General features: G+C 46.0%; 1 protein-coding gene across 3 annotated transcripts in view; it reads left to right on the top strand.

The window, feature by feature from the left end:
• The window catches only part of MYH11 (myosin heavy chain 11), a 125,948-nt gene that overhangs the window by 48,315 nt on the left and 53,099 nt on the right, over window positions 1–24,534 (top strand). For 2 of the 3 annotated variants that reach the window (XM_038762297.1, XM_038762299.1), the window contains exons 5-10: window positions 9,842–9,944; window positions 11,839–11,859; window positions 14,824–14,916; window positions 17,230–17,293; window positions 22,104–22,202; window positions 22,475–22,618. In XM_038762297.1, coding sequence (XP_038618225.1) covers window positions 9,842–9,944; window positions 11,839–11,859; window positions 14,824–14,916; window positions 17,230–17,293; window positions 22,104–22,202; window positions 22,475–22,618 — 524 coding nt within the window. The remainder of the gene's footprint in view (window positions 1–9,841; window positions 9,945–11,838; window positions 11,860–14,823; window positions 14,917–17,229; window positions 17,294–22,103; window positions 22,203–22,474; window positions 22,619–24,534) is intronic. The other variant, XM_038762298.1, reaches the window with a different exon arrangement.

The following is a 24,534-nucleotide window of genomic DNA, read 5'->3' on the forward strand; positions in this document are numbered from 1 at the left end:
TCTCCTGAAGGCCTACATTACAATGCTTCCCCTCTGGCAATGCAACCCCAGGGCCACAAAGTCCTCTGGTTCACATTTAGGATGTGGTTATGCCTTGCTTTCCCTTTTCATGATGTACTTCCAGTAAAGATGGAAGGTTATGAATGGATTCTATAAGCCTTCCTGTGGCTTCCTAGCCTCCCAACCCCTTTATCTCTTTGGTTCTTAATTACTCAGTCATTAAGATTTTCCCTCCTTCTATCAACTAGAAGTCAGGAGGTCTGGGTTCTAACCCCAGCTCTGCCTCTGGTCTGCTGTGTGTCCTTGGGCAAGGCACTTAACCTCTCTGGGTTTCAGCTCCCTCATCTGTAAATTGGGGAGAAGATTAATTGTGAGACCCATGTTGCGACAGGGGCTGTGATCTGCTCGCCTTTTTCCATCTCAATCCTTAGTGTTAATAAATGCCATAACTATTAATTTTATTACTGGCCTCGGAAAACCACTAAACTATTAAACCTACCTGTTTGTCAGTCCTATGCTGTGCAGAGCCCTCACTGGTTCCCATCCCCTCCTGCCAAGTTACTGCCTTGGCATTTTCATATCTGCTGTTTTCTGTTTTCCATGGCACTGTCTTCTTCATTAGTACAAAGAAATGAAGTTGGTAGCATCCTCAATATTCATTCATTCAATTGTATTCATTGAGTGCTCACTGTGTGCAGAGCACTGTACTAAGCGCTTGGGAAGTACAAGTTGGCAACGTATAGAGACGGTCCCTACCCAACAATGGGCTCACTGTCTAGAAGCGGGAGACAGACAACAAAACACGTAGACAGGTGTCAAGTCATCAGAACAAATAGAATTAAAGCTAAATGCACATCATTAACAAAATAAATAGAATAGTAAATGTATGCTCACAACTCTTCCTTCCACACTGTGGCATGCTGCATCCAGTCAGGCTCACGATAGCAGACAAATGGCCCCTAACTCCCTAACAGCGTTCTAACCAAACTAGCAGAACTGAGTACACATGAACCTGAGCTATCAAACAACCAATTACCTGAGTTTGGGTAACTGAACCCCCTCATCCCAAAAAGGTGAACGTCTATCTGAGAAGACAGACCTAATTATATTTGTCGTCTTCCATCCCAGTTTGTTTGGATCCTTGGCTTTCAGTTGTGGGTTCCTGTCCTCCCAGCTGGGTCACCGGGAAGTCATTTCCGTCCTTCTTTGTGTCTGGAGGATGCTGTTTACTGGAGGAGGAACGAGAGCCAAGCAAAGTAGGGAAGAGATATTTGGTATTGTTTCCTCCTGGGCTGAGCTTTGCATGTCAGTCTGCCCCTGGAGCGTTTCCCAATCTTTGCAGTTGTGCTGGTCTCGCTTCCTCTGGTTGTTTGGAAAACTGGGTTGCTGTGGAGACCCGGGTAGGCATGGAAGTGTATCCGGAACGGGGGCTGAGAGGGATCGGTGAGCCTCTGAGCTGACGTCCGCCACTCTCCGAAGTTGGTCGGCAGGAACTGGAGATCAGGTGACCATTTTGGTCACCTGAGGTGAGATGTGGCAAAAATTAGGGAAGGGGTTGAGAGGAAATAGAAAGAGGTGGGATAGGGCTGTGGGGAAGAGGAGAATTCTTGAAGGATGGAAGCTCACACAGACCTCTGCCAGGCCTTGTGATCTTCTGCGTAGCTGCCCGAGCCCCACACCCTACCCTGGGCTTGGGTAAGGTGGCCATTTGTCCACTTTTATCCTGAGCCATCTGATTTTCAAGTGAACTTCCCCCTGTCAGTCTGGCAGGTGTACTGAAGCCGCTGCCATTATTTTATTTTAAACACCTGGCTTCCCTCTCCCCTCAGCTCTCCCACCTGAGGCCAGTGTCTTGGAAGAGGTGCTTATTCATACAGGAATCTGGGAGAGAATGCATCAGTATGTTTATTGTTGTACTGTACCCTCCGAAGCGCTCAGTACAGTCCTCTGCACACAGTAAACGCTCAATAAATATGATTGAATGAATGAATGAGTTTGGGGCCAAAGGGATTGGAGGAGGCCCCCAGGGATGCTCTCTAGGCTTTGTGAAAGTCCAGAAAAACTTCCATGCGACATCAGCCCACTGTTGGGTAGGGACTGTCTCTATATGTTGCCAATTTGTACTTCCCAAGCGCTTAGTCCAGTGCTCTGCACACAGTAAGCGTTCAATAAATACGATTGATGATGATGATGATCAGTATGTTACATTGTGTAACTTGTGGTACTTCCAGATCAGCAAAGGCATGGCCCGTATCTCTAAGTGTCGGCAGTGACCACCCTTGGCTACCCTTATCTTTCCCTTCAACCTCTCCTCTCCCCTTCACTCCGTCATCTCTCCCCTCATCCTCTCCTCCATCATCTGAGCCATAGACAGCCAGATTATTCTTTTCCTTCAGGTTGTTGGGGTTAGGGTGAATGTGTTCTGAAGAACTTAAAGCAGGAGATGGGACAGACGCTGCAATTCTGGGACATCTGGTCACCTTGAGTGGAGGGTTCAGAGAGAGGCCAACGTGAAGGGGAAGGGATGTGGCGAGCAGGGAAAGCTCATTGTGGGCAGGGAATGTGTCTTTTTATTGTTGTATCACACGCTCCAAAATGCTTAATACACTGCTCTGCGCACAGTAACTGCTCAGTAAATACGATCAAATGAACTGACTAAAAAGGGGAAGGAAAAACAAGATAAACACTGGGAGAGTGGGCAATGGAGGAAAATGAAAGTTATTCAGTTGGCTAGGAGAGGTAAGTCAAGAGAAAGAGGAGACAGGTGAGAAGCAGCATGGCTCAGCGGAAAGAGCACGGGCTTGGGTGTCAGAGGTCGTGGGTTCTAATTCCGGCTCCACCACATGTCTGCTGTGTGACCTTGGGCAAGTCACTTAACTTCTCTGAGCCTCAGTTACCTCACCTGTAAAATGGGGATGAAGACTGTGAGCCCCATGTGGGATAACCTGATCACCTTGTATCCCCCCCAGTGTTTAGAACAGTGCTTTGCACATAGTAAAAGCTTAACAAATGCCATCTAAGAGGCCTGGCAAAGGACTGGTAGGCCTGGTGTTTACATATTGTGCTTTTAGTACCATTCTCTTAGAGTGTTGGATTGAATTGGACAAAGTTAAATAAGGGCAAGGGTCCACAGCCTGGGAAACACTAGACTGTTCTTGCAAACCAATCAGGCAGCGTGACCCAAAGCAGAGGAACCATATCTGTGAGATGAGTGGTTCTCCCCGTAGCCATGCTCTGACATCAGGAGAACTGAAAGGGCTGGAGAAATTCTGCTGCTCGGCATTTTTAACACCTAGGAGGCCAGAGCCTTCCGCAGACCAGATTTCTGTGTTCCCGCTCAATTTTGCCCAAGTCCAAATGGCCTTGAGAAATCTGGGACACGGCCCGACTGAACCCTGAAATTTTATTTTTAAAGGCTGGCCCAGGTTGGGTCTGTGAGTAAAATGTGGCTTGGCCCACTTTAAATAGCTAAGGTGATTCTGGATGAGCCCACAGCATGGCCAGAGTGGTCTTGGCTTTTCTAGTATGACAGCCCCAACAGCAAGATGAGGTTAGATGGAAATACTCTTTAATTTGGCTTACTTCCCTTAGCTTCTTCGTGGGACACAGACTCAAAACAAAGCAGAACATGTGAATGAACATTTAGCCTCCTTTCTCCCACCCCTTCACTCTTTAGCCCAGCAATGGGACAAAGGCAGCAAGGCCAAGGGTGACTTGTCTGAACCCCCTTAAATGCAACTGGGTTCAGCTTCATATCAGCTGATCTACACCTATAGTCTTGGGTCCCATAGTCAGGGCACAATGGATGAAGAGATTTAAGGGAGATCCATTCAGCAAGGCACTACGATATGCCTGGGTTTCTGAGTCAAGTGAATAGTAGTTTCATTCATTCAATTGTGTTCATAGGGCACTTACTGTGTGCAAAGCACTGTACTAAGCGCTTGGGAGAATACGATATAACAAGAAACAGACACATTCCCTGCCCACAACGAGCAAAGAGGCAGAACCATGAGAGAGAAGATTTGGGAAATGTGCCCTTTAAGACAACTAACAGAACGGCATTTATTTAGCCTGGAGCAGAATTTGCCTGACAGCTGAAGGAATAGAAGCTCATTTTGCATTTTTTACCCCTTAGTAAAGTCTTTCAGGTATTCTCCAAAGCCCTAAAATCCCACCTATTGGAGTCCCACCTCTGACCAAGAGTCTCAGGAATTTCCGGGCCTGTTAGAAATGGAGAAAAGTCGAAAGATGACTCTACAGCCTTTCCTGTCTATGAAAAGAGTAAACAGCAATGTTCCTAGAATGGTTTGAATCCAGTCTTGCCTAGAGACAGGAGAGTGACCATAATGACCTCTCAAGGTCCTAGGATTCAAGCATTATGAAAAGGGGTGGGAAGAGTTCACATAATTATCTCTCTCCCGGAACACTCGCCTCAGAAAAATAAACAGAATGCCGCAGATACTATGGGAAAATTTGGGTGAACTTTTGGGGAAGCAAGAGGTTAAATGGAATAAGCCAGAAAGCCATATTAGCTTTCCCGAAGCCCTATAGTCTGGTAGGGTCAGTACACAAGGAAAATGATGCCATATATGGTCACATCCCTAGTGATTGAGGGGAAAGGGCAGGAGATGGGCATGGGGGACCCCTGAGAGAAAGGAAATGCGGTGTCGTTGGAGGGACAGAGTGCAAAGAAGGGACCCCATATTAAGAGGGCAGTTTGATAAACTGGGGGATGAGGGAGAAGGGTCAAGAGAGAAACGTTTTTGCTTTTTCCAAGGAAATTTTCAGTGGAATCGATTTGCAAACTCCAAAGGAACAGCAAATTGGTGTGCTTAGTTTGGCTGCCTGCCTAGGACACTTTATTTTTATCAATAAATTATGGGAGGGTTTCAGCTGAGCAGGCCAAGTAGGGAGGAGCAGATTTCTAAACTGAGGGTCCAACATCTCTCCCACCCACAAATACACACATGCACACATGCGGCCCAGGGAAGGACGTGGAAGCAGATCGGGCCTTGAGTTATGGGAGCAAGAAGTCAGAGATTCAGCCATCAGGCACTGATAGGGAACCTTAAAAGGAGCCGTTAGACTTGCCGTGGGCCTTAATAATAATAATAATGATGGCATTTATTAAGTGCTCACTATGTACAAAGCACTGTTCTAAGCGCTGGGGGGCTACAAGGTGATCAGGTTGTCCCACGTGGGGCTCATAGTCTTAATCCTCATTTTACAGATGAGGTAACTGAGGCCCGGAGAAGTGAAGTGACTTGCCCAAAGTCACCCAGCTGACCAGTGGCGGAGCCGGAATTTGAACCCATGACCACTGACTCCAAAGCCTGTGCTCTTTCCACTGAGCCACGCTGCTTCTCCTTAGTCTATAGAGAGGCCCCACCGCATGTTACCTGGCTTTGTCAGTTCTTGAAGGGGCTGAACTCAATCAATCAATGGTGTTTATTGAGTGCTTACTTTGGGCAGAGCACTGTACTAAGTGCTTGGGAGAGAACAATCCAGGCAATAAAACAGAATGGATAGTGGATAGAGAACAGGCCTTGGAGTGGAAGGACCTGGGTTCTAGTCCCGGCTCTGCCACATGTATGCTGAGTGACCTTGGGTAAGTCACTTCACTTCTCTGGGCTTCAGTTACCTCATCTGTAAAATGGAGATTGAGACTGTGAGGCCCATGGGAGGCAGGGAGTGTGTCCATATGATTTGCTTGTATCCACCCCAGCACTTAGTACAGTAAATACTATAATTATCATTATTAATATTGTAGAGAGTATTTCCCAAAGGAACGTACGGTCTAATCAAGTAGGGGTGTGTCCTGTCCAGCACTCAAACAAGGGACGCTCACTCCATCCCCCTGAAATGCCAGTTCACTCTCCACCGTCCTTGGTGTCAGAGACGAGATCCTCATTGTTCCCAGCTGAGAAGCCCACAGAAGCCCTTCCCAGCCTGGTTGCTGTTGTTTGTGGTATTTGTCAAGTGCTTACTATGTGCCAGGCAATGTACTAAGCGCTGGGGTAGATACAAGCTAATCAGGTTGGACACAGTCCATGTCCCACGTGGGGCTCACAGTCTTAATCCCCAATTTACAGTTAAGGTTTCTGAGGCCCAGAGAAGGTAAGCGACTTGCCCCCGGTCACAGAGCGGACCAGTGGCGGAGTCAGGATTAGAACTCAAGGTCTTCTGACTCCCACCACTATACTCTATCCACTAGGCCGTGCTGTGTCCCTAATGGTCTCGTATAAAGAGCATAATAATAATAATAATAATAATAATAATAATGGCATTTATTAAGTGCTTACTATGTGCAAAGCACTGTTCTAAGCGCTGGGGAGGTTACACAGAGATCAGGTTGTCCCATGGGGCAGGGAGACAGGAGGGTGGAGTTCTAGAGCCAGCCCTTCCCCTGGCCTGCTGGCAAGCGAGTTAACTTCTCTGGGCCTCAGCTGCTTCTTCTGGAAAATAGGTATAAATTGCCTGCTCTCCCTAACTCTTAGATTGTGAGCCCCTCGGGAGACACAGAGATTGTGTCCGATCTGATTTCCTTGTTAGCTTATTCATCCATTCATTCAATCGTATTTATTAATAATAATAATAATAATGGCATTTATTAAGCACTTACTATGTGCAAGGCACTGTTCTAAGCGCTGGGTAGGTTACACAGTAATCGGGTTGTCCCACGTGGTTCTCACGGTCTTCATCCCTATTTTAAAGACGAGGGAACTGAGGCCCGGAGAAGTGAAGTGACTTGCCCAAAGTCACACTTTGAGTGCTTACTGTGTGCAGAGCACTGGACTAAGCGCTTGGGAAGTACAAGTCGGCAACATCTAGAGACGGTCCCTACCCAACAGCGGGCTAACAGTCTAGAAGGGGGAGACGGACAACAAAACAAAACATGTAGACAGGTGTCAAAATAGTTAGAATAAATAAAATTAAAGCTATATGCACATCATTAACAAAATAAATAGAATAGTAAATATGTACAAGTAAAATAGAGTAATAAATCTGGACAAATATATACAAGTGTGGAGGGGAGGGAAAGGAGTTAGGGCGGAGGGGATGCGGAGGAGGAGAGGGAAAAGGGTGCTCAGTCTGGGAAGGCTTTCTGGAGGAGGTGAGCTCTCAGCAGGGCTTTGAAGGGGGGAAGAGAGCTAGCTTGGCGGATGTGTGGAGGGAGGGCATTCCAGGCCAGGGCTCGGTACGTAGTAAGTGCTTATTAAGTAGCATTATTATCCCTGCTACTCTTGGTTCAAGGAGCCCTCAGAAATCCAAGTGTTGTTCGGGAAAAATGCTCCTAGAAAAAGGGCTGAAGAGTCCGGACACTTTTTTAAAAAAATATAAGCAGTTATTCCCGGGCCTTAGGCAGAGAAAATTATTTTCTCCTTTTTCCAATTAGGAATCAGAGAAGGAGCCTAAATAATAATAATAATGGCATTTATTAAGCGCTTACTATGTGCAAAGCACTGTTCTAAGTGCTGGGGACGTTACAAGGTGATCAGGTTGTCCCACTGGGGGCTCAGGATCTTAATCCCCGTTTTATAAGTGAGGTAACTGAGGCCCAGAGAAGTGCAGTGACTTGCTCAAAGCCACACAGCTGACAATTAGATAGCTTGAGCGGCCCAGTTTCAGCTCCAGGGTGGCCTTGAACTTTGTGCACTGAGTCACCGCCATTCTTTTCTAGAGTCTTTGTTAACAATCTTGGGCAGCAGAGGAGACTGGGGAGATAGCCAGGGCCGGGCCCGGAGCCACGAAGCTTGGAGAAGGGAGAGACTTCAAGCAGATATTCTCCTCCCCCTTACAGAAAACCTTGAGGACCCGGTTACTGGGTCCTCTAGCTTCTCTCTGTTTAGCTTTAATGTTTAAGGCTTCTGTTTGGATTTGATGCTGCCATCAGATTCGGCATTTTGCAATAATAATAATAATAATAATAGTGGCATTTATTAAATGCTTACTATGTGCAAAGCACTGTTCTGAGCTCTGGGGAGGTTACAAGGTGATCAGGTTGTCCCACGGGGGGCTCACAGATCACTTTCCAGATGAGGTAACTGAGGCCCAGAGAAGTTAAGTGACTTGCCCAAAGTCACACAGCCGGGATTTGAACCCACGACCTCTGACTCCAAAGCCCGGGCTCTTTCCACTGAGCCACGCTGCTTCTCATTGTACTGCCCTTGTTCTAAAGCAAGATGAAGTTTGGGCAGTGAGGGAAATTCAGATAGCTGGGCTTAAATCTTCTTAGTTCAAGGATGCACCATCTCCCTGTGTCAAGAGGACAAACCAGTTTGCGGTTTATCTAGAGCCCTTTGAGGAATCATGGCTTGGCGAAGGTTCTTCCCTTCTTCTTCAAAGGTCCTGGATGCATCAATTAATCAATCAATGGTATTTTCCGAGTGCTTACTATGTGCAGAGCACTACACTAAGCACTCGGGAGAGTACAATACAACAGAATTAGAAGACACATTCCCTGCCCATAGTGAACTTATATTCTCTGTCCTTTCACCTCGCGATGTCTCAATGACGTGAAACAATCTCCCCGGATGAGCCGTTGAAATAAAATGTTTTGGTCTGTGGTTTTCTCTACAGTTCGGTTTCATTCTTCTGACAATTTGGCGTGCCTTCCCAGAAGCGTGCCACCCCCGCAGAGCGGGGACTTTGGGGTCTTTCCGTAGACACTACGTCCTACATTGACCCAAGAGAGTCCAGCAACTTGGCCATTCATTCATTCATTCAATCGCATTTACTGAGTGCTTACTGTGTGCAGAGCACTGTACTAAGCGCTTGGGAAGTACAAATTGGCAACATATAGAGACGGTCCCTACCCGGCTCACAGTCTAGAAGGTGGAGACAGAGAACAAAACAAAGCATATTAACAAAATAAAACAAGTAGAATAAAGGTCAGAGACCTTTTTGAATAAGATGGCGTTTGGGCTCTTCAGCCCGATGTATAACGGCCCTCTTTGCAGTTTATTACAGCTGTGCTAACAATTAGAGTCATGGTTTCCTTCTAGATGAGCTTACTAAATTGTAAGCTTGTTGTGGGCAAGGAATGTGTATGTTATATTGTTACATTGAATGAATCAATTGTATTTATTAAGCACCTACTCTGTGCAGGTCCCTGACTAAGCACTTGGGAGAAGACGGTACAACATAATTAGCAGACACATTTCCTACCCATAACTAGTTTATAGTCTAGAGGGAGGGTCAGGTATTAGTGTGAATAACTGTACTCTTCCAAGCACTTAGTGCTGTGCTCTACATACAGTAAGTGCTCAATAAGTATGATTGATTGATTCCTTTCATCACTTTTCTCTTGGGTGGTTGACAGAAAATGTCAGATTTTGCTGGTTGAAAAACTGAGGTCCGGGGCAAGGAAAGCAACAGCCTAAAGGAGACTAGCCGCTGTTTCAGGTTTGCCATCCAGTCCTGGATCCCTGACTTTCCCCGATCAATCAGTTAATTAACCAGTGGTATTTGAATGCTTTCTGTGTACAGAGCACCCTACTAAGCGCTTGGGAGACAGCCCAGAAGAGTGACAGCGGAGTCTGGTCCAGGTTCCGATTACAAACTCAAGTTGGAAACGAGGAGCTGAGATGCTTTCCACCTGTGCTCTTGGGAAGCGTGTGGGCCAGGAGTGGGGAAGACAGGATTAGAACTCAGAGCTTGGGATTTGTGTCCCTGCTCAGAGGGGCCTCAAATCTCCTGCCTCCGATTGGAGCTTGAGGCAGGGCCAACCATCACCTATGGCAGAGAAATACTGTCACGCCGGTTACTGATAACTTGACTTTCAGGAAAGAGCAAGAGAAGGAGAGAGTGTATAATGGTTTACTCTTCCCATGTCTTTCAGAGGGGAATCTGGTGCAGGGAAAACAGAAAACACCAAGAAGGTTATCCAGTATCTGGCTGTGGTGGCTTCCTCTCATAAGGGGAAAAAGGACACTAGCATCACAGTAAGTGGCTCAGTCCTCTTCAAGATTCCTGATTGTCATAATGCACCCTAGTATTTAAACTGATGCGGGTAGCAGAAAGTCATTTCGTGGGCCCAAAATGTTTGGTTCCCAAGTGTCTTGCCAAAAATGCGGCAAATTAAGAATACACATTTAAAACACTGCTTCATGTTGATGGAAAAAGAATGTTTTTTTTGACAGGCCTGTCGGCACACAATAGAAATGCGCTCTGCTGCAGGAGAAGCTTCAACATGTTTATTGTCTAATTTTAACTGAGACCCACATCATTTCTGCAGGAGCTTGAATCCCTAAGTAACGTTTGCCCCCTGGCAGCTAATCCACTTAGAGAGGATCGAAATAACATGAAATCCCATCACCCAAGGTGATTTGGATGAGGGTTACAGCTACAAGTTAGTCCTGAAGGCTTCAGAGCGATGTCACTTGCGTTTTGGTTTTGCTACTCTCCATTTCCGCATATTTTGTCTCCGGATGAAGGGTGGGAGAATCTAACACCGTTCCCAAATTGAGCCCCTTTGGGTCCACTATTGATTGTTCTGTTTGTGGATTATTGAGACTCCTCACTTCTGTTTCCTTCTCCTTCCTGCTGTCTCCCTTTTGGCCATTCCCTTGGCCAACCGGAGCCGGGGAAGGTACAGACTGGAACTATAGTCATGTCTGCTTTTCCAGCCAGAGGTTTGGTGTGGGAGCGGTACGGGATTATTAGATGAGGTGAAAGTTTGGGGATTCCAGCATGGCCTATTGGGTAGAGTCCAGGCCTGGGAGTTCAGAAGGACCTGGGTTCTAATCCCGGCTCCAACACTTGTCTCCTGTGAGACCTTGGACAAGTCACCTAACTTTTCTGGGCCTCAGAATAAGAAGAATGATGGCATTTATTAAGCACTTACTAAGTGCAAAGCTCTGTTCTAAGCACTTGGGAGGTTACAAGGTGATCGGGTTGCCCCATGTGGGGCTCACAGTCTTCACCCCCATTTTACAGATGAGGTAACTGAGGCCCAGAGAAGTTAGGTGACTTGCCCAAAGTCACACAGCAGATGTGTGGCGGAGCAGGGATTTGAACCCATGACCTCCGACTCCAAAGCCCAGGCTCTTTCCACTGAGCCACGCTGCTTCTCAGGTACCTCATTTGCAAAATGGGGATTAAGACTGTGAGCCCCATGTGGGACAGGGACTGTGTCCAACCCAATTATCTTTTATCCACTCGGTGCTTAATACAGTGCCTCAACAAATACCACAGGGACTCAACAAATACCACAGTTATTACTATAATTATTATTAGTAGTAGTAGTAGTAGTAATAGTAGTAGTAGTATTCCAATTGTAATACGCTCCTGGGCCTTGTGACCTTGGATAATTTAGATATGTTTGGAGAATCATTCCAAAATCTGCCTTCTTTTCCACTACATGGAGTTAAGCTGCCCAATTGGGAAAGATTGTACTCCTTGACACTTGCCAGAAATATACGGCTCTTTGCCACATGCTTCCTTCGGTTCTTAGTCCTTTCAAAGGCAAAAGGAAGAACATCCTCATTAAAGGACTTCTGAACCCTGAAACCAGCCAAGTGCTCACCACTGTGTTGACCGGCAAGCTTCATGTAAAGCTTCCAACCATCCCCTTCGTTTGACTTAGCCAAAACCAACGAGGAAGGGAAGATGTAGGTACTGAAAAGCAGTTCCTTTGAAAACACCTGACTGTGTCTTCATCGGCTAGATAAGGGGAAAAAAAAACGAGCGAGAGTGATTCCAGTTTGCCCTCCTCTAATTTTCCCCGAAGATCCTTCTTGGTTATTTTTATTTAGGGAAAATCCCCTGCCAGGACCCAATGTCTATAGGATTGAAATAACATTGACGTTTGTTTTATACCACATTATTCAACTACAGCAAGGTCCATCTTTTGCTTACGTGAGTAATTTAGAGTGTTGTTGGGTGTGTGTGGAAGACACAGAGTGTAGATCTGCATGCTATTGTTGCACCAACAGGATAGTTGATTGTAGAACTTTTTTAGATCCTTTTGACTCACAACTTGAAGCAACAATAGCACGAAAACACTCACATGCATCAACCCTTCCTGTGTCAGACTCCATCAGGAGAGGATGCGGTGTGACACATGAAGGTTCCTCTTTGGAATTACCGCTCTGTTTTGTGGGCAAGAATCAAGAATGAATTTCCCTACTATCCTGGGAGAGCAAATCCGTCTGAAATTTGGCCATGAAAAGCTTCTGACTGAAAATTATCCAAAGATTTCTGTCCACCAGGTTGAACTTTTTAGGACTGTTGTGAAGGCACCTTGAAGCCTCACAGCTTGATTAACGGGCAGCACGATGGCAGCGTGCTTCATCGTTTGCAGTGATGCCCATGTGCACGCAGTGTGCGTGTTGCGGGGGGGTGAGGGTGGCATGTAGTGTGTGTGTGTGTGTGTATGTGTGAGCACGCCTCTGCATGCTGCCTGTCTTCCTACCTCAGTTCATCCCTCTTAGATTGGGCCTCACAGATATGTTGGAAAAAGCACGGGCTTGGGAGTCAGAGGTCATGGGTTCGAATCCTGCCTCCACCACTTGTCAGCTGTGTGACCTTGGGCAAGCCACTTCACTTCTCTGTGCCTCAGTTACCTCATCTTTCATTCATTCATTCATTCAATCATATTTATTGAGCACTTACTGTGTGCAGAGCACTGTACTAAGCGCTTGGGAAGTCCAAGTTGGCAACATATAGAGACGGTCCCTACCCAACAGTGGGCTCGCAGTCTAGAAGGGGGAGACAGAGAACAAAACAAAACATATTAACAAAATAAAATAAATAGAATAAATATGTACAAATAAAATAAATAAATAAATTGAGTAATAAATACGTGCAAACCTATATACGTATATACAGGTGTATGCATATGGGGGTTGACTGTGAGCTACAAGTGGGACAACCTGATCACCTTGTATCCCCCAAGCACTTAGAACAGTGCTTTGCACATAGTAAGCGCTTAACAAATACCATTATTATTATTATTATTATTATTATTATTATTATTATATCATTGTCAGGATTGCCAAAAGTGTAAGCTTCGGCAGCTTATAAAGGCTGGGCTCTAGAGCCAGAGGCCGTCTCACACAATCAGGATCTGCAAGCCCATCATTAAGAGTTGCTTACAGCAACCGGGATCTTTGGGCTGTGAAGGGACCTCCAAAGTCATTTAAGTCTACAATCAATCAATCAATCAATCAATCATTTATTGAGCGCTTACTGTATGCAGAGCACTGTACTAAGCGCTTGGGAAGTACAAGTTGGCAATATATAGAGACGGTCCCTACCCAACAGTGGGCTCACAGTCTAGACCCCCATTCCTCCGGGAAGGACCACGTCTAACCCATTTTAAACAAACGGGGAGCCTACCCTGTGTTTAAAGATTCCCCCAAGGAAGGAAATAGCTGTTTTTCAGCAAGGATTGGAAGGCTGCCTTAAGAGGAAAATCCCAGAGAAAGAAGCGGTGCTTACTTTGGCTGGCTGGGACTCAGCCCTATGATCCCTGAGCTTGGGCAGATCATAGCCAACACATCTCAGGGCTGGACGTTCCATGTTTCAAAGCTGGAGCGCTTGCCGCTGCTTACAGGAGTCCTGACAGTGTTTATCATCAAACACTAGGTCTTTTTTCCACTTTTATGGAATGGAGCTACTAACCTCCTACTTCAAAATTTGCTAATGGGAGGCTTAGTCTCTTCCTTTCGTTTCCCCTGAGGTTGGGGAGATGCCCCAGTGATTTGTTGGAAATCCATTTATTATGAAAATGACTTTTTCTATTTACCTTTTTTTTTTGGTGTAAGGTCCCCCAAGAGTCCTGCAGCAGGAGCGTATTTATAGATATAAACATAAACAAATGCTAGTTACCTGTTTTATTCCCCTCAAATTAATCTGCATGGAGCCCTAAGAGTTGGAGCAAGAGCTAGAGGCCACCCTTCTCAACTCGGGCAGCCCGTGAGACTCTGTTCAGCTCACCCGAGAGGCCCCGGAGATCTTGAGACCAAAAAAGAGAAGACACATATACTAATAAGGAGGCAGAGTAATGAAAAGCCTTTGGAAGATGAATAGCTTCCCAGAGAAGGGCTGGAGAAAGAATGTATAAGCAGTTCTCTTGGCAGGCAGACCTGGTTTAGTCCCCTTGTTTGGGTGTGGAGAACTGTGAAGCGCATATTTGCTTTCTTGGCACGACTTTCTAATCAGCTATTCCTTGTCATGATTAACAACATGCCCGCATCTTTGCATGGGAGTTCATGGGCGATCGTCGAGGTAAAACGTTGCGCATTTCCGTTCTCAGCCGGGATTTGCTGCCTTTAACATGATTAATGGAGCTGGTATACTCTGCTTTGTAGCTTTTGTGCAGCAGGAGATTAAAAATACTTTCAGAAACTTTTTCTAATTATATCATCATTTCCGAAGTGAAGGAATAAAGACTTCGGGGCTGGAACCTGAGGGAGAAAACTCTTCACACTTTGTATTTTTTTTGTTTCGCTTTTTCCGGACTTCATCGTTTTTTGCATCGTGAGCCCAACATTTTTGTGTTTCAGCCCTTCTCATTAAATGTGGGAGACCATGATGTTACAGAGATAAATTTGCTTTGATCTGTGAAGAGGACAGTCGTATGAGAGGGTTATGTTCTCATTTATTGGCCAATACAGAGGAAGCCTGCACTGTCTCTCCTTGAAGCCCCCAGATGAATAGGGAGCTATTTAAAAAGCCCTTTGAATCCTCTGGAAGTGTAGGGATCATAAGGATTCAGCTGGGCCTCTTAGTTTTTGGGCGTCACCTTGGGGGCTTTTGGGTTGGAATAGTTGGGGCCTCTCCCTGTTTCTGTGATAACTAAATGTGAATGAATTTTAGGGTGAGTTGGAAAAGCAACTTCTTCAAGCGAACCCTATTCTGGAAGCTTTTGGCAATGCCAAAACCGTCAAGAATGACAACTCCTCAAGATTCGTAAGTAGCCAGTACTTACGGGATGTGTTTGGGATGGGCAACTATTGTATGAGATCACAGTGTGGCGAGCGGATGAGGGGGAGATGGGAATGTCTAACTTGAGATGGTTGCCGTGGTCTTTTTAATTCAGCAAATATTTTGGGTGGATCTCACTGTCCCTCCTTCCCCTTCCACAGGCTCTGGGGCTCTCAATCAGTCGTATTTATTGAGCATTACCGTGCGCAGAATACTGTACTAAGCACCTGGGAGAATCTGATATAACAATAACAATATAACAATATATAATGATATAACAATATAACAGACACGTTCCCTGCCCACAGTGAGCTTACAGTCTAGAAAGGGAGCTTTTGTGACACTAAGGGGCCGGTGGTCTTGGGTAGATTGGAAGGGATAGAGAAAAGTCAAGAAATGAAAATTTTCTAGAGATGAGTAAGCAAATGTTGACATGATGGTAAACTGGCAAATCCAGATTATATGCTGTTTAAAGGCAAAGCCAAATGGTCCAGATCTTCTAGACTGTGAGACCGCTGTTGGGTAGGGATCATCTCTATATGTTGTCAACTTGTACTTCCCAAGCACTTAGTACAGTGCTCTGCACACAGTAAGCACTCAATAAATACGAATGAATGAATGAATGAATGAATGGTATACTGATTAAATACAAATCCACCCCGGGCCCTCCTGCCTGTAATGTGGCCCTTAAATCAATCCCAGTGAAAGCCACTGTTTGCATCAGTTGAAGGGGTTTTGACAGGATAGGGGCCAGTGAGCCGGCTGGAGGGGGATTTTAGGTGGCAGTGTGCAGAGTCTGAAAGGAGGTACCCGTCAAAATACCTCATGAACTCAAAGCCCGTTCTTTCATTCATTCATTCAATCGTATTTATTGAGCACTTACTGTGTGCAGAGCACTGTACTAAGCGTTTGGGAAGTACAAGTTGGCAACATATAGAGACGGTCCCTACCCAACAGTGGGCTCACAGTCTAGAAGGGGGAGACAGAGAACAAAACAATACATATTAACAAAATAAAATAAATAGAATAAACATGTATAAATAAAATCCACTGCCCTAAATGTAGGTAGGTAGGGTCAACTTCCAGGGCTTCTCAAAGCAGTCTTCCATAACAGGCCAATCCTCAGGGCAAACCAAAAAGCAGTTATCCTGGTCCTGGCCCGGATAGGAAGCCCAGCGTGGCTGTTTTTCTTTGACTCCCCTCCAGCAGGAATGTTTTCTCTACCAGACCCATCCTGCGTCTCCCCTAAGACTGTAAGCTCACTGTGGGCAGGGAATGTATCTTATATTGTTTTATTTTACTCTCCCAAGCGCTCAGTACAGTGCTCTGCAAACAGCGCTGGAGCAGCAAGGCATAGGGGATAGATCACGGGCCCCGGAGTCCGAAGGCCATGCGTTCTAATCCCGGCTCTACCACTTTGTCTGCTGTAAGACCTTGGGCAAGTCACTTTGGTTCTCTGTGCCTCACTTACCTCATCTGTAAATGGGAAGAGACTGTGAGTCCCACAAGAGACAGGGACTATGTCCAACCCCAAGTGCTCAAATCCCCCCCAGCGCTTAGTTCAGTGCCTGGCACATAATAAGAGCTTAACAAATACCATAATCAATTAATACTACTGATTAAGTGAGCCAATAGGAAGCCTTGTTGAATGCTCACATTCTGTCTCCCGGGTTTGTCCTGCTGAAGTCGCTCAGCTTGTAGGTCCAGTAGTACAGTGCTTTGCACACAGTAAGTGCTCAATAAATACGATTGAGTGAATAAAGAGCCACCTCAGCCCTTTCACCTTCCCTCACACTGTAGAGGCTAGAATACAGAGCCAACCACCCTAACCTTCCTCCCCTCCAAACCTATCCCCCGATACGTGCGTGCACACATATAAACTCTCTCTCACAAACACACACACACATCCCTCCTCCCCACCAACCTATCCCCGGCCTTCTTATGTAGGTTCCCTTGGAGGGCAGATTTTTAACTCATCAACTAAGATCTAGCACAACAGATTCAACAGAATTTATTGAACTCCCATTCAGGGACAGAATGGGCCTCTGGTTACTTACTATTTGGACGTTTAGCTGGATACAAGTCAGCCCAGCTGAGAGTTGAGCAGGGCTGTGAGATATCAGCAAATTGGAGGTCGTTTGATCTGAGGAGGAGAGGCAGGACCTGTTTAACTTGGACTAAATTCCTCTTCCCTTAAGAAAAGTCTTGGAGAATGTGCCTCCAACCTTTCCTTCCAAGCGGGGCCCAACTGCGTAGGGTGATTCGGCGGCCTCTAAAACAGCTTATTCTCATTTACAGGGTAAATTCATCCGCATCAACTTTGATGTCACTGGCTACATCGTGGGAGCAAACATCGAAACCTGTATCCTTTCCTATGGCCCCAACCTGGTGGAGTAGCCCAACTTGAGAGAACAGAAAGGAGTAACCTAAACAGACCCAATTGCATTTCTGAGAAAACCAAGTTGCCCTGAGAATGACATAAACAAGAGGGAGATGAGCCATTATTTACACAGATATCCATCTCTCTCTCTCTTTCTCCTCCTGGACCATAATTTATCTTCATTCCATTTAGAAATGCTCCTCATTGGATTTCTCCTCCCCTTCCCGTAAACATCAGCTATCAGACATGGTTTCACCACAATTGAAAAACATTCCCCAAAATATTTATCTTCTTTGGAGAACAAATTGCGGCCCAATTTTCACTCCAACAAACTGGAAGCTACATGGGGATGATGGGTATGTGCTAAGAAGTCAAAAGGTTTCTCTTTTCTTCAGAGGAAGCTGGAGTCAGAAATCTGGGGGAGTTGGGAATGGCGGTGCATAGTAATGGAGTCCAGGGAATAACATTCTGGTGAAACTGATAACATTTCAAGAGATTCATTCATTCATTCATTCAAGCATATTAACTGAGTGCTTACCGTATGCAGAGTTCTGTGCTTAGAGCTTGGGGGAGTACAATGGAACAATCAATAGACACATTCCCTGCCCACAACAATCTTATAGTCTAGAGGAGGAAACAGATATTAATAAAAAAGGACCTCCTGACACCAGCCCCAGATGATCATCTGCAGAGTTTGGAAGTTTGTCCTGAGAGCCCTTGATGTACCTAAGGGGTAAGGAATGGTGACTGTGTGCTTTAAAAGAAATCTTCATTTTGATTACATTTCCCCCCCAGATGGAATTCATGTTTATTTGGAGGGAAAAACCCACAACCACTTTGATTTTCCTGACCCTAAAACTAGGAATCCGGTGCCCGACTTTATGGCTATGTCTCCACCAACAGAACAGAGGCATTTAGGAGAGTCAGCTGGGTCATTCAGGCACAGAAAACCAAAACAGTGCTGTAGAATGGAAAGAATTTTCCTTTGGCTTGAATGATCAAATCTTTGTCCACACTGCTTGAGTTTCCTGGATAACTGTTGAATTTCTCCCCACTCTGCTTTACGCAAAGCATAGACCTGGTTTTCCAAGACTTTCCCAATGCAGGTTACTCTATCATTTGCGTGCTACAGTTTACTGGGTGAAAAGAAGCCTTGTTTACTGCAGAGAATTGTCACTCTCCACCCTTTTTTTAAAAAAATGGTATTTGTTAAGCACTTACTATGTGCCAGACACTATACTACGCTCTGGGGTAGATAGAAGATAATCAGTTTGGACACAGTCCACGTCCCACATGGAATTCGCAGTCTTTATCTCCATTTTGCAGATGAGCTAGCTGAGGCCTTGAGAAGTTAAGCGACTTGGCCAAGGTCACACAGCAGAGGAGTGGCTGAGTGGAGATTAAAGCCCAGGTCCTTTAATTCCCAGGCCCGTGCTCTTTCCACTAGGCCATGCTGCTTCTTACCCTGCATCTCCCACCAATCAGTCAATTCCCATCACTTTCAACCGCCTTGACCTGCTCTCAATTACAATGTACTCTGCTCAATAATAATAATAATAATAATGGCATTTATTAAGCTCTTACTATGTGCAAAGCACTATTCTAAGCCCTGGGGAGGTTATAGGGTGATCAGGTTGTCCCACGGGGGGCTCACAGTCTTCATCCTTATTTTACAGATGAGGGAACTGAGGCCCAGAGAGGTTAAGTGACTTGCCCCAAGTCACACAGCTGGCAAGTGGCGGAGTCGGGATTTGAACCCATGACCTCTGACTCCAAAGCCCGGGCTCTTTCCACTGAGCCACGCTGCTTCTCTGAGCCACCCTCAAAGCCCCAACCACTCCGCTGTGTCAAAAAGTCATCTTGACCCAGTGGAAAGAGCCCGGGCTTTGGAGTCAGAGGTCATGGGTTCAAATCCCGACTCTGCCACGTGTCAGCTGTGTGACCTTGGGCAAGTCACTTTACTTCTCTGTTCCTCTGTTCCTTCTTCTGCAAAAGGCAGCTGTGCCATCCTCACCTCTTAGACCGTGAAATCTGCGTGGGGCAGGGACTGATTATTTTCTGTCCATCCCAGCTTCTAGTTCTTGCCGGTACTTGTCACATAGTAATAAATTCCCTAACTAGTTAACTGAGGAACTCTCAACTCTCTTTCTCAAACTAGAACATGGCTCCGCTGCCTTGTTCCCAAGTAAAGTTGCTTATTAGGTTCAAAATGGTTCATTCTACTGCCTGACATACATTATTTAAGCTGACCCATAGTCCACAGCCAGTCTGTTGATCTGAGGTCAAAGAAGGAAGAAAAGAAGAGAAAAGGAAAGGGAAGGGAAGGGAAGGGAAGGGAAGAGAAGAGATGGGAAGGGAAGGGAAGGGAAGGGAAGGGAAGGGAAAGGAAGGGAAGGGAAGGGAAGGGAAGGGAAGGGAAGGGAAGGGAAGGGATGGGATGGGATGGGATGGGATGGGATGGGATGGAAAGAAAAGAGAGACTTTTCTTCCCCACCACCCCAACCCTAAAGGCAAATGGCCACATTACCATTCCTCGTCCAGCAATCCAATAGTTCTTTGAATTCCCTAGACCATTTTTTTCCAAAGAGCTCAAAATTCTGCAATACCTATAATCTGACTTGTCTTCACAATATCACTGTGAGATGGGAAAGAAGAGCTAGTATCTTTCCCCATCTGCAGATGGAGAAATGAAGGCCGGAGAGGATAAGTCCCTTCTAGACCATGAGCCCGTTGTTGGGTAGGGACCATCTCTATATGTTGCGAATTTGTACTTCCCGACTGCTTAGTACAGTGCTCTTCGCACAGTAAGCGCTCAATAAATATGATTGATTGAACGAATGAATGAATGAATGAAAAGTGATTTTCCGAGGGCAAACAATGAGAGAGGAATGGAGCTGGGTGTAGAACCCAGATCTCCTTACTCCCAGACCAACATTTTGCCCTAAATTACAATCTGAGTTGAGATTGTTCTCTTCCTGCTTCTAGAAATACACATGGCTCTTCCAAGGCAGAGCCAAAGCATCCTAAGGCATTGACTTGCTGTTTTGTGATATGACTCCATTCCTAGGAAGGAACCCCCAGTTTATTTTTAAATTGACGACTTGCCAGCACCACAAGCTCAATATGACTAAGACTGAATTCCTCGACTTCTGCCCCTAATCCTCTCCTTCATCTCACTGTCCCATCACAGTTACCACCACCACCATCCTTCCCGGCTCAAGCCTACAACCTTGGCATTAGCCTCAGCTCGCTTTTCTCTCTCAACCCCCGCATTCAGTCAGTCACCAAATCCTGACTGTTCTTCCTCCAGGACATTTTCAGAATCCATCCCTTCCTCTCCACACAGACAGCCATACCACACTGGTCCAGGCATACGTACGCTGACTTATTTCCATTCTCCTCTCTTCACTCTGCCGCTCTTTTAGACTGTGAGCCCACTGTTGGGTAGGGACCATCTCTATATGTTGCCAACTTGTACTTCCCAAGCGCTTAGTACAGTACTCTGCTCACAGTAAGCGCTCAATAAATACAATTGATCGATTGATTGCTGCCCAGATTATTTTTCACATCACCCCACTCTTTAAGCACCACCAGTGATTGCCCATTCCTCTCCTCATCATCTTCTCCCATTCCCTTCTGGGCCACTTGACTTTTCTCCCTATTTCACCTTTGCCTCAGCCCCACAGCAGTTATGTACATATCCATAATTTATTTGTTTAGGTTAATGTCTGTCTCCCCCTCTAGACTATAAGCTCGCTGTGGGCAGGGAACATGCCTACCTACTCTGTTACATTGTACTCTCCCAAGCACTTAGTACAGTGCACTGCACACGGTAAGCGTTCAATAAATCCTATTGATTGAAAAAAATATGATTGATTGAAGGAGAAATTCCCACCCCTTGGCATTAAAACACTTAGTAGGTGCTCTCCCTCTTATCACTATTATTATGGTATTCATTAAGCACTTAGCTATGTGTCAAGCACTGCAAGAGTTAATCAGATTGGACACAGCCCCTGTCCCATGTGGGATTCCCAGTCTTAGTAGGAGGGAGAACAAGTATTGAATGCCCTTTTTATAGGTGTCCTACTTATCAACTCTCTTCTCCCACTACACCCCAGCTTACAGTCTTCGTTTCTCTCAAGATAACCTACTCACTGGGCCTCAAACTCTTCAATTTGCCCATCCCTTGCTTGCACCCTCCCTTCGGCCTGGAACTCCCCTCCTGCACCAATATATGGAAAACCACAATTCTCCCCATTTTCAATGGCCCTTCTGAAATCACATCTCCTCCAGTTCCGCTCTAATCTCCTCCCGCCCAACTGCCACTTGAACTTTTCTCCACCACCTAAGCCTTTAAATTCCCACAAACCCCATAACACTCCGTACATACCTTACATGATCTATCACTTTCCCTATCTGCAATTTATTTCATTGTCTGTCTTCCCCACTAGATTGTAAACTCACCGAGGGTGGGGATTGTGTTTTCTAACTCTACTGAATTCTCCCAAGTGTTTTTACGTCCAGAGCTCTGTCTACAGAAGCACTCAGTAAATGTTAGTAATTGATTGACCCTCTAAGAGGCATAGGGGAAATTGTAAAGAATTGATGGCTGGGCCGACTGCTAGAGGAATCATGTCAACTCTTGGTTTGGCCCTCCAGAGAGAGACAACTTGCCAGGAGTATTCTGGCCCACCACTGTGATTAAAGAGACATTTGGGCCACTGTGGGCTGGATCGTAATGGCCAAGTTCTTGCCCCTCGCCAGCCTAGATTCCTTGACTCATCCAAACCAGACCTGCTAGAAAAGTCACGTGCCATTCGCCAAGCTAGAGATGAGAGGACGTTTCACATCTTTTATTACATGATTGCCGGAGCAAAGGATCAAATGAAAAGTAAGTTGCCAGGTTCCGGTTGGATTTTTAACCGAACGGTTCCAACTTTCCTTCCTAAAGGGGCTATTTGAAGTCTCTGCCAGAGAGACAATAAAGATTTTATCTTGGCTCGCCTGTGTGCGGGGGACGGAGTGGAGCCGTGAGGAAGAAGGTAGCGGGTGAGATGATTGGTCAGTGTCTGAGACTTTTCTGGAAGGCTTCATTAGTCCTGTGACTTGCTGAAAGCTGAGTTTGGGGTCTTTCACATTCTGGCCACGATTCTCTCCTCTTAGGTGACCTCTTGCTCGAAGGCTTCAATAACTATACGTTTCTGTCCAACGGCTTTGTGCCCATCCCCGCCGCCCAAGACGATGAGATGTTCCAGGAGACTTTGGAGGCCATGGGGATTATGGGTTTCAGTATCGAGGAACAAACCGGTAAGAGTCCCTGAAACCTAAGATTATTACAAGAGCCCAGGAGAGAACCCTGGATGGAAAATGTCCTGGCACTTCTCGTTCTCTATGAGCAATGTAATAATAATAATAACAAGCGCTTATTAATAAGCGCTTACTATGTGCAAAGCACTGTTCTAAGCACTGGGGGGATACAAGGTGATCAGGTTGTCCCACGTGGGGCTCACAATCTTAATCTCCATTTTACTGATGAGGTAACTGAGGCACGGAGAAGTGAAGTGACTTGCCCAAAGTCACACAGCTGACAAGTGGGGGAGCCGGGATTTGAACCCATGACCTCTGACTCCAAAGCCCGGGCTCTTTCCACTGAGCCATGCTGTAGATTTCCATTCCCGGTGTACTAGAGATTAGGACTCTGACCTCTAGGCTCATCTTTGGGTATTTCCCTTTAGGAAAAATAATATATTTTTTTCTAGCCAGTTGTTAAAAGTCAAGCCATGTTAATGAGATCATTAGAAAAGAGAAAATCCGCAGTTCCTATTTCGTGTTAAAGATGAGATGTTACAGGGTTACCCGCTCTGAGATCAGATGCCGTTCTGGTGTGATGAAGAGGGGAAACTATTTTTCTTAATAATAATAATGATAATAGCATTTATTAAGCACTTACTATGTGCAAAGCACTGTTCTAAGCGCTCGGGGGGATACGAGGGGATCAGGTTGTCCCACGGGGGGCTCACAGTCTTCATCCCCATTTTACAGATGAAGTAACCGAGGCTCAGAGAAGTTAAGTGACTTGCCCAAGGTCACACAGCAGGCATGAGAAATCTTCTGAAATCTTCCAGGAGAGCAGGGAGCAAGTGGAGATGGTTTTCGTCCACGGGCACCACGGTCCGATTCCTTAGGGTGAAGTGACACCGTGTACTTCCTAAGCGCTTAGTACAGTGCTCTGCACACAGTAAGCGCTCAATAAATATGATTGATTGATTGATTGATTGATTGCTGCGTTGGGAGAAACAGCTAAACCCGTGGTCTCCTCCCTCCCCTGGCTCAGGGATGTGGATCCCGCAAATCCTAGAGGACCGGCTATCCCAGAGCTGCCCACATCATCATCATCATCAATCGTATTTATTGAGCGCTTACTGTGTGCAGAGCACTGTACTAAGCGCTTGGGAAGTACAGGTTGGCAACATATAGAGACAGTACCTACCCAACAGTGGGCTCACAGTCTGAAAGGGGGAAAAAGGCCCACAGCCTCCCGAGGCCTGGACCTGCTGCCCACCTTCATCGCTGCCTGGTGGATAGGGCTGTCTTGGATGAAGTGTGAAAACTTGGGCAGCCGGTGGTGGATTTTGTTTCCTCAGGAAAAAAGAACCTGTAGTTTGGCCCGGGGTTAAATTCAGACTCTAAAGCAGTACATTTCCATAGCAGCAAGGCCTAGTGGCTAGAGCTCGGGCCTGGGAATCAGAAGGACCTGGGATCTAATCCTGACTCTGCTACTTGTCCGCTGGGTGACCTTGGGCAAGTCTCCGGGCCTCAGTTCCCTCATCTGTAAAATGGGGATTAAGACTCTGAGCCCCATGTGGGACAGGGGCTGTGTTCAACCTGATTCGCTTGAATCCACCCCAGAGCTTAGTACAGTGCCTAGCACATCGTAAGCGCTTAACAAATGCTGTTATTAGCATTATTATTACTAGCGAGAAGCAGCGTGGCTCAGTGGGAAGAGCGGGCCTTGGAGTCAGAGGTCATGGGTTCAAATCCCGGCCGTGTGACTTTGGGCAAGTCACTTAACTTCTCTGTGCCTCAGTTACCTTATCTGTAAAACGGTGATTAAAATTGTGAGCCCCCCTGCCCGTGGGACAACTTGATCACCTTGTAATCTCCCCAGCACTTAGAACAGTGCTTTGCACATAGTAAGCGTTTAACAAATACCATTATTATTA

The sequence above is a fragment of the Tachyglossus aculeatus genome, chromosome 21 (genome assembly GCF_015852505.1).
Source record: "Tachyglossus aculeatus isolate mTacAcu1 chromosome 21, mTacAcu1.pri, whole genome shotgun sequence".
NCBI classification, from domain to species: domain Eukaryota; kingdom Metazoa; phylum Chordata; class Mammalia; order Monotremata; family Tachyglossidae; genus Tachyglossus; species Tachyglossus aculeatus.